This window comes from Leuciscus leuciscus (genome assembly GCF_965113295.1).
Source record: "Leuciscus leuciscus genome assembly, chromosome: 20".
Classification (NCBI taxonomy): Eukaryota; Metazoa; Chordata; class Actinopteri; order Cypriniformes; family Leuciscidae; genus Leuciscus; species Leuciscus leuciscus.
Genome location: NC_138744.1, coordinates 38,418,576 through 38,431,075, shown reverse-complemented (window position 1 = coordinate 38,431,075; position 12,500 = coordinate 38,418,576). Strand labels below are relative to the sequence as shown.

The 12,500-nt window shown below is 41.6% G+C and overlaps 1 protein-coding gene across 5 annotated transcripts in view; it reads left to right on the top strand.

The window, feature by feature from the left end:
- The window catches only part of dennd4b (DENN/MADD domain containing 4B), a 53,644-nt gene that overhangs the window by 35,371 nt on the left and 5,773 nt on the right, over window positions 1-12,500 (top strand). For all 5 annotated transcript variants that reach the window (XM_082149250.1, XM_082149246.1, XM_082149247.1 and 2 more), the window contains 11 exons: window positions 129-229; window positions 799-1,014; window positions 3,722-3,867; window positions 4,195-4,328; window positions 7,179-7,293; window positions 7,394-7,600; window positions 8,283-8,411; window positions 9,324-9,468; window positions 10,019-10,150; window positions 10,229-10,412; window positions 12,285-12,500. The exon at window positions 12,285-12,500 is cut by the window's right edge and continues 103 nt beyond it. In XM_082149250.1, coding sequence (XP_082005376.1) covers window positions 129-229; window positions 799-1,014; window positions 3,722-3,867; window positions 4,195-4,328; window positions 7,179-7,293; window positions 7,394-7,600; window positions 8,283-8,411; window positions 9,324-9,468; window positions 10,019-10,150; window positions 10,229-10,412; window positions 12,285-12,500 — 1,725 coding nt within the window. The remainder of the gene's footprint in view (window positions 1-128; window positions 230-798; window positions 1,015-3,721; window positions 3,868-4,194; window positions 4,329-7,178; window positions 7,294-7,393; window positions 7,601-8,282; window positions 8,412-9,323; window positions 9,469-10,018; window positions 10,151-10,228; window positions 10,413-12,284) is intronic.

Genomic DNA, 12,500 nt, shown 5'->3' with positions numbered 1-12,500 from the left:
TTACACTTTACTAGATATTCATATAGAAAACAGCTGATTTACATTGGAATAATATTTCACTGTTTTACTGTATATCTGATCAAAGTTTTTGTCTGTAAATAATAATGTTCTGAACTTTCTTCGTCCAGGTCTGAAGATAAGAAGCCTCTGTCCTGGAGGTCTTTGCCCAGGAAACATGGGAAAATCCTGCTGAACTCTCTGACCAACCTGAACAAAACTCTGGAGAAGAGTGAGTGCGCGCCTGACACACACAGATGATGTCATTTCCTGTTGACACTAGGGGTGTCACAATATATCATGTGTATAGTTCACCCAAACAAATACTGTTTGAGAACTGAGGAGTTTTCAGAGTTTAGTGTCAGTACTACATTAAACTACTATATATAATGTTGAATATAACGTATAATAACACAATGGGTCCTGATAAAGCCAAATGTCTTATGTTATCTTTAAAAAGTGGCCTACATTATTTTAAATATATCTAGTCAGTGCAAGCATATTCATCTAAATAATTCTGTATTTTCAGCTTCAGAATCATGAATATTGTTATTCTAGTGTCTTTATTGTTCATTGGGTTTCAGCACCAAGTTCGAACTTATTCATTTTACACCCACAATGTAATACCAAATTTAGCGTTTTAATGAACAGAATTTTTTTGTTAACCTGTCTTGGAGTATCGCTTTTAATATCGTATCGTGAGTTCAGCTTCGTGATATGTATCGAATCGTGACGTGAGGGTATCGTTACACCTCTAGTTGACGTGTGTGTGTGTGTGTGTGTTTCTCTCGTCCTCGTCAGTCTACACGCCGGGTCAGGAGGAGGCCACGCTGGAGTTCCTGCTCACGGATTATGATCTGATCTACGGGCGTCAGAAGCAGCTGGAGCTGGAGATCCAGGAGGCGTTCCTGCGCTTCATGAGCTGTTTACTGAGAGGCTACCGCTCCTTCCTTCTGCCCATCACACAGGCTCCGTCAGACCGGACCACAGACTGCAGCTCCCTCTTCAACCTGCAGGGTGCGCTATACCTTCACATGCAGCATTAATCATAGTTTAAAGGGATAGTTCTCCCAAAAATGAAAATTAGCCCATGATTTACTCACCCTCAAGTCATCCTAGTGTATATGACATTCTTCTCTCAGACAAACACAATCTGAGTTATATAAAAAAATTCCTGGCTTTTCCGAGCTTTATAATGGCAGTGAATAGCTGTTTCTGTTTTGAAGTCCATAAAAGTACATCTGTCCATCATAAAAGTGCATCTGTCCATCATAAAAGTGCATCTGTCCATCATAAAAGTGCATCTATCCATCATAAAAGTGCATCTGTCCATCATAAAAGTGCATCTGTCCATCTCAGATTGTGTTCGTCTGAGAGAAGAGTGTCATATACACTAGGATGTCTTCAGGGTGAGTAAATCGTGGGATAATGTTCATTTTTGGGAGAACTATCCCTTTGTTATCGTGATTGCTGCTTTTCTCGATTAACACCGCGTATCCAGACGCAATACGATAAGATTCTTGTCTGTCCACACAAGAAGTGACGCGACTACGAGACGCCACAAAATCAATCAGAAACCACAGCCAATCAGAAGAGCATGTGGGCGGAGTCTCCCTGCAAGCGCACTGCACTCACAACTTAAAGGGTTAGTTCACCCAAAAATGAAAATTCTGTCAGTAATTACTCTCCCTCATGTTGTTCCAACCCCGTAAGACTCTCGTTCATCTTCGGAACACAAATTAAGATATTTCTGATGAAATCTGAGAGCTGGCTCACTCCTCCATAGGCTTCTCTGGGGTCGAAACTTGCCAACCCAGAAAGTTAGTAAAGACAATGTTTAGAATAGTCCGAGTGACTACAGTGGCTCAATCTTAAGTTTATAAAGCGACGAGAATTCTTTTTGTACGCATCACACACATGACCAGCGTCGGCCAATAGTGAGCCTACGTGGTGACGTGCAACACAGACGCGCTGCGCTAAAACACTACGTGAAAAAACTCGAGGCCCAGAGAGAAGGAAATGAATAGTGGAATAAAGTCGTTATTTTTGTTAGTTTTTTCGCACAAAAAGTATTTTCGTCGCTTTATAAACTTAAGATTGAGCCACTGATGTCACTTGGACTATATTAACGATGTCTTTAATGCATTTTCTGGGCCAGCAAGTTATAACTTAAGTTATAGCCAGCAGCCATGTCACCCTGTAGCCCAAGACCGGTTGCCCACTGAAGCTAAGCAGGGCTGAGCCTGGTTAGTACCTGGATGGGAGACCTCCTGAGAAAACCAGGTTGCCGCTGGAAGAGGTGTTAGTGAGGCCAGCAGGGGGCGCTCACCCTGTGGTCTGTGTGGGTCCTAACGCCCCAGTATAGTGATGGGGACACTATACTGTCAAAGAGCACCGTCCTTCGGATGAGACGTAAAACCGAGGTCCTGACTCTCTGTGGTCATTAAAAATCCCAGGATGTCTTTCGAAAGAGTAGGGGTGTAACCCCGGCATCCTGGCCAAATTTGCCCCTTGGCCTCTGTCGATCATGGCCTCCTAATCATCCCCATATACTGATTGGCTTCATCACTGTCTCCTCTCCACCAGTAAGCTGGTGTGTGGTGAGCGTTCTGGCGCAATATGGCTGCCGTCGCATCATCCAAGTGGATGCTGCACATTGGTGGTGGTTGAGGAGATTCCCCCCTTCTATGTAAAGCGCTTTGAGTGCCGAGAAAAGCGCTATATAAATGTAATGAATTATTATTATTATTATTATAACGTCTTAGTAGCCTATGGAGGAGTGAGACAGCTCTCAGATTTCATCAAAAATATCTTAATTTGTGTTCCAAAGATGAACGAAGGTCTTACGGGTCTGGAACAACATGAGGGTGAGTAATTACTGACAGAATATTCATTTTTGGGTGAACTAACCCTTTAATCAATCACAAACCACAGCCAATCAGAAGAGCGTGTGGGCGGAGTCTCCCTGCAAGCACACTGCACTCGCAACCAAACCGAGAAGCACGATCAAATTCATAAATATTACGCCTTTTTAACAGTATTAAAAACACAGACTGAGTGACTGACACAGTCTTTGTTATAGAATACACTTGTTTCTTCAAAGTTTGAAAATTTTTGTTAAATTTATATTAATTTACTCTCATGATCTGAGGTGAATTACACATCGTTTCTTTCAGTACAGCTATAAATGATATTCAAACTTACATTAGATGCTTTTAACATCAAATACATAATGCACATAATCAATACCTGATATAATCACTGTCATCAAAGTGCAATAATTCTGATGAATATAAAAAGCAATTTCGGTAACACTTTACTTAAAGCCTTTATATATAATGTATTATAAAAGTATTTTAATGCATTAGTTATGCCTTGTAATGCATCTTATGAATAACTAACCACAGTTATAATATTGAACACCTTTAGAAAGTAAAATGCATGAAAACACATGACAAACAACCAGTTTCAGGTACAAATAATTGGCAAAAATGATGATGCATTTGAACTTTACGTAGATATACAGTACAGGCCAAAAGTTTGGACACATTACTATTTTTAATGTTTTTGAAAGAGGTTTCTTCTGCTCATCAAGCCTGCATTTATTTGATCAAAAATACAGAAAAAAAATGTAATATGTAAGGGATAATGTAGAGCGAGGCGGTTATTATAGTGAATGATGATGCGTCTCTGTGATGAACACTGGTGATGATGTGTTCCGCAGGGTTCCTGAAGTCTCGCGATCGCACGCAGCAGAAGTTCTACACGCAGCTCACGAGGACGCAGATGTTCACGCAGTTCATCGAGGAGTGTTCGTTCGTCAGCGACCGGCACGTCAGCCTGGAGTTCTTCGACGAGTGTGTGCAGAAGGTCAGACGCTCACCTGCGCATGTGACCCCGGCGGCCAATCAGATCCGGGCTTTGATTTCATTTAATATTCAACGATATTATTGCTCTCCTGCACTGACACCATTATATGAGAACTGAACTGAGCTGGACGATGACATCACAGTTTTCTCCAGAGCCGCTATATACAGTATATAAATAAACGTAATAACTTTTTTACAACAGAAATGAAGCATCACTGAACTTACTTAAGCTGGACTGTGACGCTGCTTTGAAATCATCAGTACTGTAAAAGCGCTGTATAAATGAAGCTGACTCGAGTTGAGTTTAATCCGTGTGTGTGTCCGTCAGGTCGATGTAGAGAAACCGGAGGACGTGCGTTTGATCGATCGGGACGAGTGTCTCAGCGGTGAACACACAGTGTTTATAATGCCTCCCGAGGAGCCGCAGGAGCCCGACGGATCCGAGTGTCCCGCTCACTACAGGTGACTATCACATGACCCGCTGATTATCACATGACCCACACACTAGAGCCCTGCACGGGCCAAAAACTCCAGCCCTAACCCGGCCCTGGCTCGACAACGTCTGCAAATTTTCAGCCCGAACCCGACCCGACCCGAGACCAACATCAATATCACTTTAAGCTCTCTCTTATGCAGCTGCATATCTCTGCTACACACACACACACACACACACACACACACACACACACACACACACACACATACACACACGCTACTAAGAGGTAAACCTTTATTATAGGCCTTATTATTTTTATATTAACTACCACCACCTAGCCTGGGCTTCTCCATGATGCCTTGAACGCAGCGCGATTTTATTCACACTGCTAGGCAGCCTGGACACCATGGACCAGATTTTCCCCTCAAAAAGGGAACCAATCACAGAACGGGGAGGGAGCAGCAAGACGATGACGACGTCTATGCGACACACCGAAGCAGTTTGTTTATATCTATGGATCCAACATGGCATCAGACGCGAAGCTACCTTTCGATGCAGCCTTAGATAGTGTTGTAAGTAGTTTAGAACGCAAGTTTATTTCGTCTTCTTCCTCGTCAAATTTCTGCCGCTCTACATACGTCATCTGGTATAATTGAAACAATTGGCTATGAGCACAGTACAGTACGTACAGGCGCATTTGATAGACATTCGTAGCGCCCAATAAACGGCTCTGGGCATTCGTAAACCACGCCTCAAATAAAAATATAATAAATAAATAAATCTGTTGAACTGAGTCGGCTACATGTACGTTGATCATCATTCGCTGTTTATTCGCAAGTGTTGTGAAGAAGAAGAATAGCATCCACTGTTGAAGGCTTCAGGCTCATTGTTTGTTGTGGTAATCAAATCAAAACCAAGCATTGGGAACTTTTAGTAACTCCCCGCGCTCCAACTTCTCCCTGAGCTCTGCATGGTCAACTGTCACCTGATGCATTGCACGTGCGTCGTGTTACTCATGTAATCGCATATTGCATTGCACATTTATAATATCAATATAACAATATTTCATACAGTAGCCTGCACTCTGCGTGTATATTATGGGCACGATGAAAGGAGAGAAGCTAAATGAGCCCGAGTCCGATCTGTAGGGGGTGGTGGTGGCGCAATGGATAAGACACATGCCTTTGGTGTGAGAGACCCGGGTTCGAATCCACTGTGAGACACCAATGTGTCCCTGAGCAAGACACTTAACCCCTAGTTGCTCCAGAGGCGTGCGACCTCTGACATATATAGCAATTGTAAGTCGCTTCGGATATAAGCGTCAGCTAAATGAATAAATGTAAATGTAAATGTAAAAAAATGGCCCGAGCCCGGCCCGAATGGACTCAGCGTGTCGGGCTTTGTCGGGACCCGACGGGCTTGCAGACCTCTACCGCTCACTACAGGTGCGCTGATTATCACATGACCCCTGATTATCACATGACCCGCTCACTACAGGTGCGCTGATTACCACATGACCCGCTCACTACAGGTGCGCTGATTATCACATGACCCCTGATTATCACATGACCCGCTCACTACAGGTGCGCTGATTATCACATGACCCGCTCACTACAGGTGCGCTGATTATCACATGACCCGCTCATCACATGACCCGCTCACTACAGGTGCGCTGATTATCACATGACCCCTGATTATCACATGACCCGCTCACTACAGGTGCGCTGATTATCACATGACCCACCCACTACAGGTGCGCTGATTACCACATGACCCGCTCACTACAGGTGCGCTGATTACCACATGACCCCTGATTATCACATGACCCGCTCACTACAGGTGCGCTGATTATCACATGACCCGCTCATCACATGACCCGCTCACTACAGGTGCGCTGATTATCACATGACCCCTGATTATCACATGACCCGCTCACTACAGGTGCGCTGATTATCACATGACCCGCTCACTACAGGTGCGCTGATTATCACATGACCCGCTCACTACAGGTGCGCTGATTATCACATGACCCCTGATTATCACATGACCCGCTCACTACAGGTGCGCTGATTATCACATGACCCGCTCACTACAGGTGCGCTGATTATCACATGACCCACCCACTACAGGTGCGCTGATTACCACATGACCCGCTCACTACAGGTGCGCTGATTATCACATGACCCCTGATTATCACATGACCCGCTCACTACAGGTGCGCTGATTATCACATGACCCGCTCACTACAGGTGCGCTGATTATCACATGACCCGCTCACTACAGGTGCGCTGATTATCACATGACCCCTGATTATCACATGACCCGCTCACTACAGGTGCGCTGATTATCACATGACCCGCTCACTACAGGTGCGCTGATTATCACATGACCCGCTCACTACAGGTGCGCTGATTATCACATGACCCGCTCACTACAGGTGCGCTGATTATCACATGACCCCTGATTATCACATGACACGCTCACTACAGGTGCGCTGATTACCACATGACCCGCTCACTACAGGTGCGCTGATTATCACATGACCCCTGATTATCACATGACCCGCTCACTACAGGTGCGCTGATTATCACATGACCCCTGATTATCACATGACACGCTCACTACAGGTGCGCTGATTATCACATGACCCGCTCACTACAGGTGCGCTGATTATCACATGACCCGCTCACTACAGGTGCGCTGATTATCACATGACCCGCTCACTACAGGTGCGCTGATTATCACATGACCCGCTCACCACAGGTGCGCTGATTATCACATGACCCGCTCACTACAGGTGCGCTGATTATTTGTTGATCTACAGCTGTGACACGTACATATTTAAATAATAATATGAATATGTTGTTGATCTGCAGCTATGACACATTCCCGATCCTCCTGCCGGATCTGTTCGATCGGCCCCTGGATCATCTTCGGACCCCTGCTAAAGGAAGTGCCCCGAGTAGCCCCGCCCCCCGCCGAACCAAACAGGTGAGGATGAGGTCATGGGGTCAGAGGTCAGAGGTCAGGGTCAGGCGGCTGACGCTCTCTGCTTGTGTGTGTGTGTGTGTGTGTGTGTGTGTGTGTGCAGGAGATCAAGCTGGCGCAGAAGAAGGCCCAGAAATACTCCACGGTTCCGGACATGTGGTCCAAATGCCTGCTGGGCCACTGCTACGGGCTCTGGTTCATATGCTTGCCCACGTTCGTGAAAGCGGAGAGCGCTAAGGTGCGCGCGCTACACGCGGCCTACGAGGTGCTCAAACACATGGAGACGAGGAAGGTGGTGCTGCCAGACGAGGTCAGGGTCAAGTCACCGTCCTTTATTACAGAGACAGCACAGGGTTCCCTCGGGTCCTTGAAGTCCTTCAAAGTTTGTGAATCTGAAAAATAAAAAATTCAAGGCCCTGGAAAGTTGTTGAAAGTAAACACACACAGATGCAGGTTCTTGAAAGTCCTTGAATTTGAGGGTATTGGACCTGGAAAGTTCTTGAAAGGTTCTTGAATGTGAAGGTAACCGAGGTGTGGGAACCCTGACAGCAGATCTAGAGTAAAGTTATTGTCCAGATAAAGTTAGTTTTGATTTTAATGTGTTCTGGCCGTTCATTCACACACAGTGTTTGGAGCTCGAGAACACAGACTCTGAAACTGCTTCCGAGATGCAAGCGTTGACTTTTTTTTTTTAAACGTGATCATCTCTGTGTAAACTTCAAAAACGTAGAACATGCACATGAATATTATGTGTTTAGTCTATAGATATGAGTGTTTGAATATATGTGTGCAGTGCAGTCTATCTTTACAAAGTGACATCGACAAATTAATATCCATATAATTTTGACAGTGTTTTATCTGTGCAGAGGTGAAGGACAGGCCTTCAGTGAGAAACACTGTGTGTGTCTGCACTCTCAGACCTTGACTGAAGTGTGTGTGTGTGTGTGTGTGTGTGTGTGTGTGTGTGTGTGTGTGTGTGTGTGCGCTCTCAGGTGTGCTACCGGATCCTGATGCAGTTGTGTGGTCAGTACGGGCAGCCGGTTCTAGCGGTGCGAGTTCTGCTGGAGATGAAGAAGGCTGGAATCACTCCCAACACCATCACTTACGGATACTACAATAAAGTGATCATATTTAATATCATTCGAAAATGTCAAATTAAATAAATAGTTTTAAAAGAAGAAATCAAATGATTGATTAAATCGAAAAAATTTCAAATTAAAATATTTTTTTTATATTGAATTAAATCATAAAAATGTCAAATTAAAAGAAATAGATTTAAAAGAAAAAATCTAATAAGATAAATCGTAAACATGTCAAATTAAAATAAATATAAAAAAATCTAATTAAATCATAAAAAAACTTAATTTATTAAATCATAAAATAATCATTTCTCATTTTTTTATTAAAATAATAAAAAAGTAATAATTAATTAAATCATAAATCTAATTAATTTATTAAATCATAAAATAAATGTCTCATTCTTTTTATTAAAATAATAAAAAAAAGATCTAATAATTAAATCATAAATGACTAAATAAAATAAAAAACAATTAAAATTGTTTTTTTCAAAATGAGTTGATGAAAAGCTGATAATTAAATAATATAAAATGTAACATTAAAATGAATGAATAACTTAAAAATATAAAAAGACATTTACTAAAAACCTTAAATTATAAATTAAATCATAATTTCCCAAACTGGGGTTTGTGCCTTGATGAAAAACTAATTATTTAAAGCATTAAAAAGTGAAATTATAATAAATAATCTTAAAAAAAAAGAAAAAAAAAGCAATTAAATACTTAAATCATAAATAAATAATAAATAATAAAAACCAAACATTTGTACTAAAAACTAGATAAATAAATTATTTTAAAAATAGACCGTTCACCGTGAATGTGTTGATAAATTATTGAGATCTCAGGAGGACTTCAGTAAATATTTAACTCAAAGTTCGGCTGAAGAATAAGTGTGCGAATCCCTGATACGATGCTTCTGTACTCATGCGTGTGTGTGTGTTATTTTGCCGTCTGTAGGCGGTGCTAGAGAGCAAGTGGCCATCCACCAATCAGGGAGGGCGTCTTCGCTGGGCGAAGCTTCGTAACGTGGTATTGGCTGTGGCTCAGTTCAGGCAGCCAATCAAACAGCAGCATCGCAGCGCGTCTCTCGGTTCCCGCGCAGGTTTGAGCCCCTCCCCCTCTAGCACATGATTGACAGCTGTCAGCAGCATAGAGACCATTTAGGCCACGCCCACCGGGGGGGGAAACAATCCAACCGTCTCCAGGAATACGTTTTTATAAGCTGTCGACCCCAAAAAACGAGGTTTAAGGACACAGAAGTGGATACAGGCAAATGAGATGTGTCATATTACTCTGAGAACTAACGTGATAATAGCTTAGCTTACAGAAATATAATATATAAAACTGACATTTGGATATTTGACTTACCAGTGACTAAATGTTTACCAGTTTGTGTTGTTTTTTGGGGTCGACAGCTTATAAAAACGTATTTCTGGGTTTTTTAGCTTGTTTGCTGTACACCTGGTCACATAGAAGCTTTTAGACACTGTTTTGTTTTTTGTCACAAGTCATAAATGACGAGGAGCAGCTTCACACAATACAGAGTCAATGGAGACGTTAGGATTGTTTCCCCCCCGGTGTGGGCGTGGCTTCAGATTATGATGCGTGTCGCTCTGTCGCTATCTCATTCTCACATTCTCTTCCTGTTTTAGAAGCGCTGTCCAAGCCCCGCCCCTACTCCGCTCTGATTCGTCAGTCCAGCTGGAGCGGTTTGAGTGACAGCTCCAGCCACGAATCGCTGACGAAGAGCAGCAGTCTGAGCAGCGTTCAGGCATCAGGAGCCAGTGAGTGACAGATGATCATCTCTCCAGTCTGACCGCATGTTTCTGATGCCTAGTTTCAGTGTTTGCTGTGTTTATCAGAGGTGAAGCTGTTAAAGAAAGCAGAAGTGGATCCTGCAGCGTCTCGTAAGCCTCCCTCCGGCCCGGCTCCGGTTCTGGTGCGGCGCAGTGACGTGTGCCTGTCCACCTTCTACAGAGACTGTGCCGAGAACACCGAGAACACCGATGAAGACTTCAGGTGTCCGCCGGCCGAGAGGGACAGCAGGTACACACACGCTCAAAGAAATGAACATAAAACAATCTACAAACGTAATATTCAATCATAAAAATTTCAAATTAAAAGGAATAATTTACTAATAAAAACATCAAAAAACATTTACTAAAATCAACTAAAACATAAATGTAAAATTAAAATAAACAATTTAAAAATTAGTTGGTTAAACAAAAAAAAATACCAAACAACATTTACTAAAATTATAATAATTATAATTAATTATTATAATAATACTTTTATAAAAATGTCAAATTAAAATAAATAGATCATTTACAAATAAAAACAGGCAAAATCATAAAAAATTTCTTATTTAAATAAATAAACAATAAAAAAAATCTAAATAACATTTACCAAAGATGTATTAAATCATAAAAATTTTAAATTAAAATAAATAATTTACAAATAAAAATGTTAAAAAACATTTACTAAAATCATAAACGTAAAATTAAAATAAACAATTAATGCCAAAAACATTTACTAAAATTATTAAATCATAAAAATGTCAAATTAAAAGGAATAATTTACTAATAAAAACGTCAAAAAACATTTTCTAAAATCAACTAAAACATAAATGTAAAATTAAAATAAACAATTTTAAAAATATTTTAAAAATCTGAATAACATTTACTAAAATTAATTAAATCATAACATTTTTAAATTTAAATAAATAATTTACAAATAAAAACAGTTAAAAAAATATTAAATTCAAATTAATTATAAAAAAAATTTAAGGAATTACTCAAATTATTATATCATTAAAATGTCAAATTAAAAGAAATAAACAATAAAATAAAATAAAAACATTTACTGAAATTAACTGGATCATGATAAAGAGTAATTGGGTGTAATTTAGTGTGACGTCCACTAGACCAGGGGTCCTGGAAAACCTGAAGTTAAACTTTTTAACTTACTGACAAATATATTTCTAAACTCTTAACTTATTTGAAACTGATAGAATTGTGTGAATTCAAAAAGCAGGATTGCTTCCCTTCACACATGAACACATTAAAGGGGACATATCATGAAAATCTGACTTTCTCCGTGTGTAAGTGCTATAATCGGGTCCAGTGCTTCTACCGACACAGAAAACCTGAAAAGTGAAACCCAGTAACTGTGTTCTGGTGAGTCTTTCTCTGCAAAAGCGTGTCAGAAAATAAGCCGATCAGATTTCGCTCTCCTTCTGACGTATGAAGAGGATCTTATTATAATATTACCGGCTCTTAATCTGCACGTTTACACACACCAGCCGACATTTGGTTCCACAAGCGACAACAGAGACCAGTTCTAACGCAATGATAAAGATCCAGCAAAGCCTGAAACTGTTCTGTGGTTGAGCACAGACGAGCACTGAACACTATTGACCAGAACATGTCACCGCTGTCTTATAAACACCTCAGGAACTGTGGACACTTGTGGAGAAGTTCAACATGATGATGAGATGATCAATGTAACTCCACAACAACTACAGAAATGTCTCCACTAACATTCAGAAACTCTTCCTGAGTCTCTCCGTAAGGCTGCACTCGCTACTGGTTATTCTGGGATTCTGGATGAGTGAGATTGGCCTGTTCTGTTATTGCCGGAGTTTCTGAAGCTCGTGTAAAGACTCCGCCCTCTTCTGAACGGAGGCGGAGCTAAAGTTCATTTACATATAAAGGGATACACACAAAATGGCGCGTTTTTGCTCACACACAAAAAGAGGCAAATTTGCCAAGCTATAATAAATGATCTGGTAAATGAGCTGAACTTTCACACACACACTCTGGGGACACCAGAGATTTATATTATATCTTGTGAAAAGGGCCATAATGTCACCTTTAAAGGTTTGAGTGTGTGTGTGTGTGTGTGTGTGTGTGTGTGCAGGTCAGCAGAAGTGAGGGAGACGATGAACCGTAAGCCGGTGGATGAGAACTATAACCACGTGTCGAGCTCTCCTCAGCGCGGGCTAGCGGTGCGACTCCAGCAGCTTCTGACCCCCTCGAGGAGCCGCTCGGTGCGACGGGCCGCTAGTGTGGACGAGCGACGGCCCCGCGGAACCGGGAGCTCACACACACACACCGCTAGTGTGGACGAGCGACG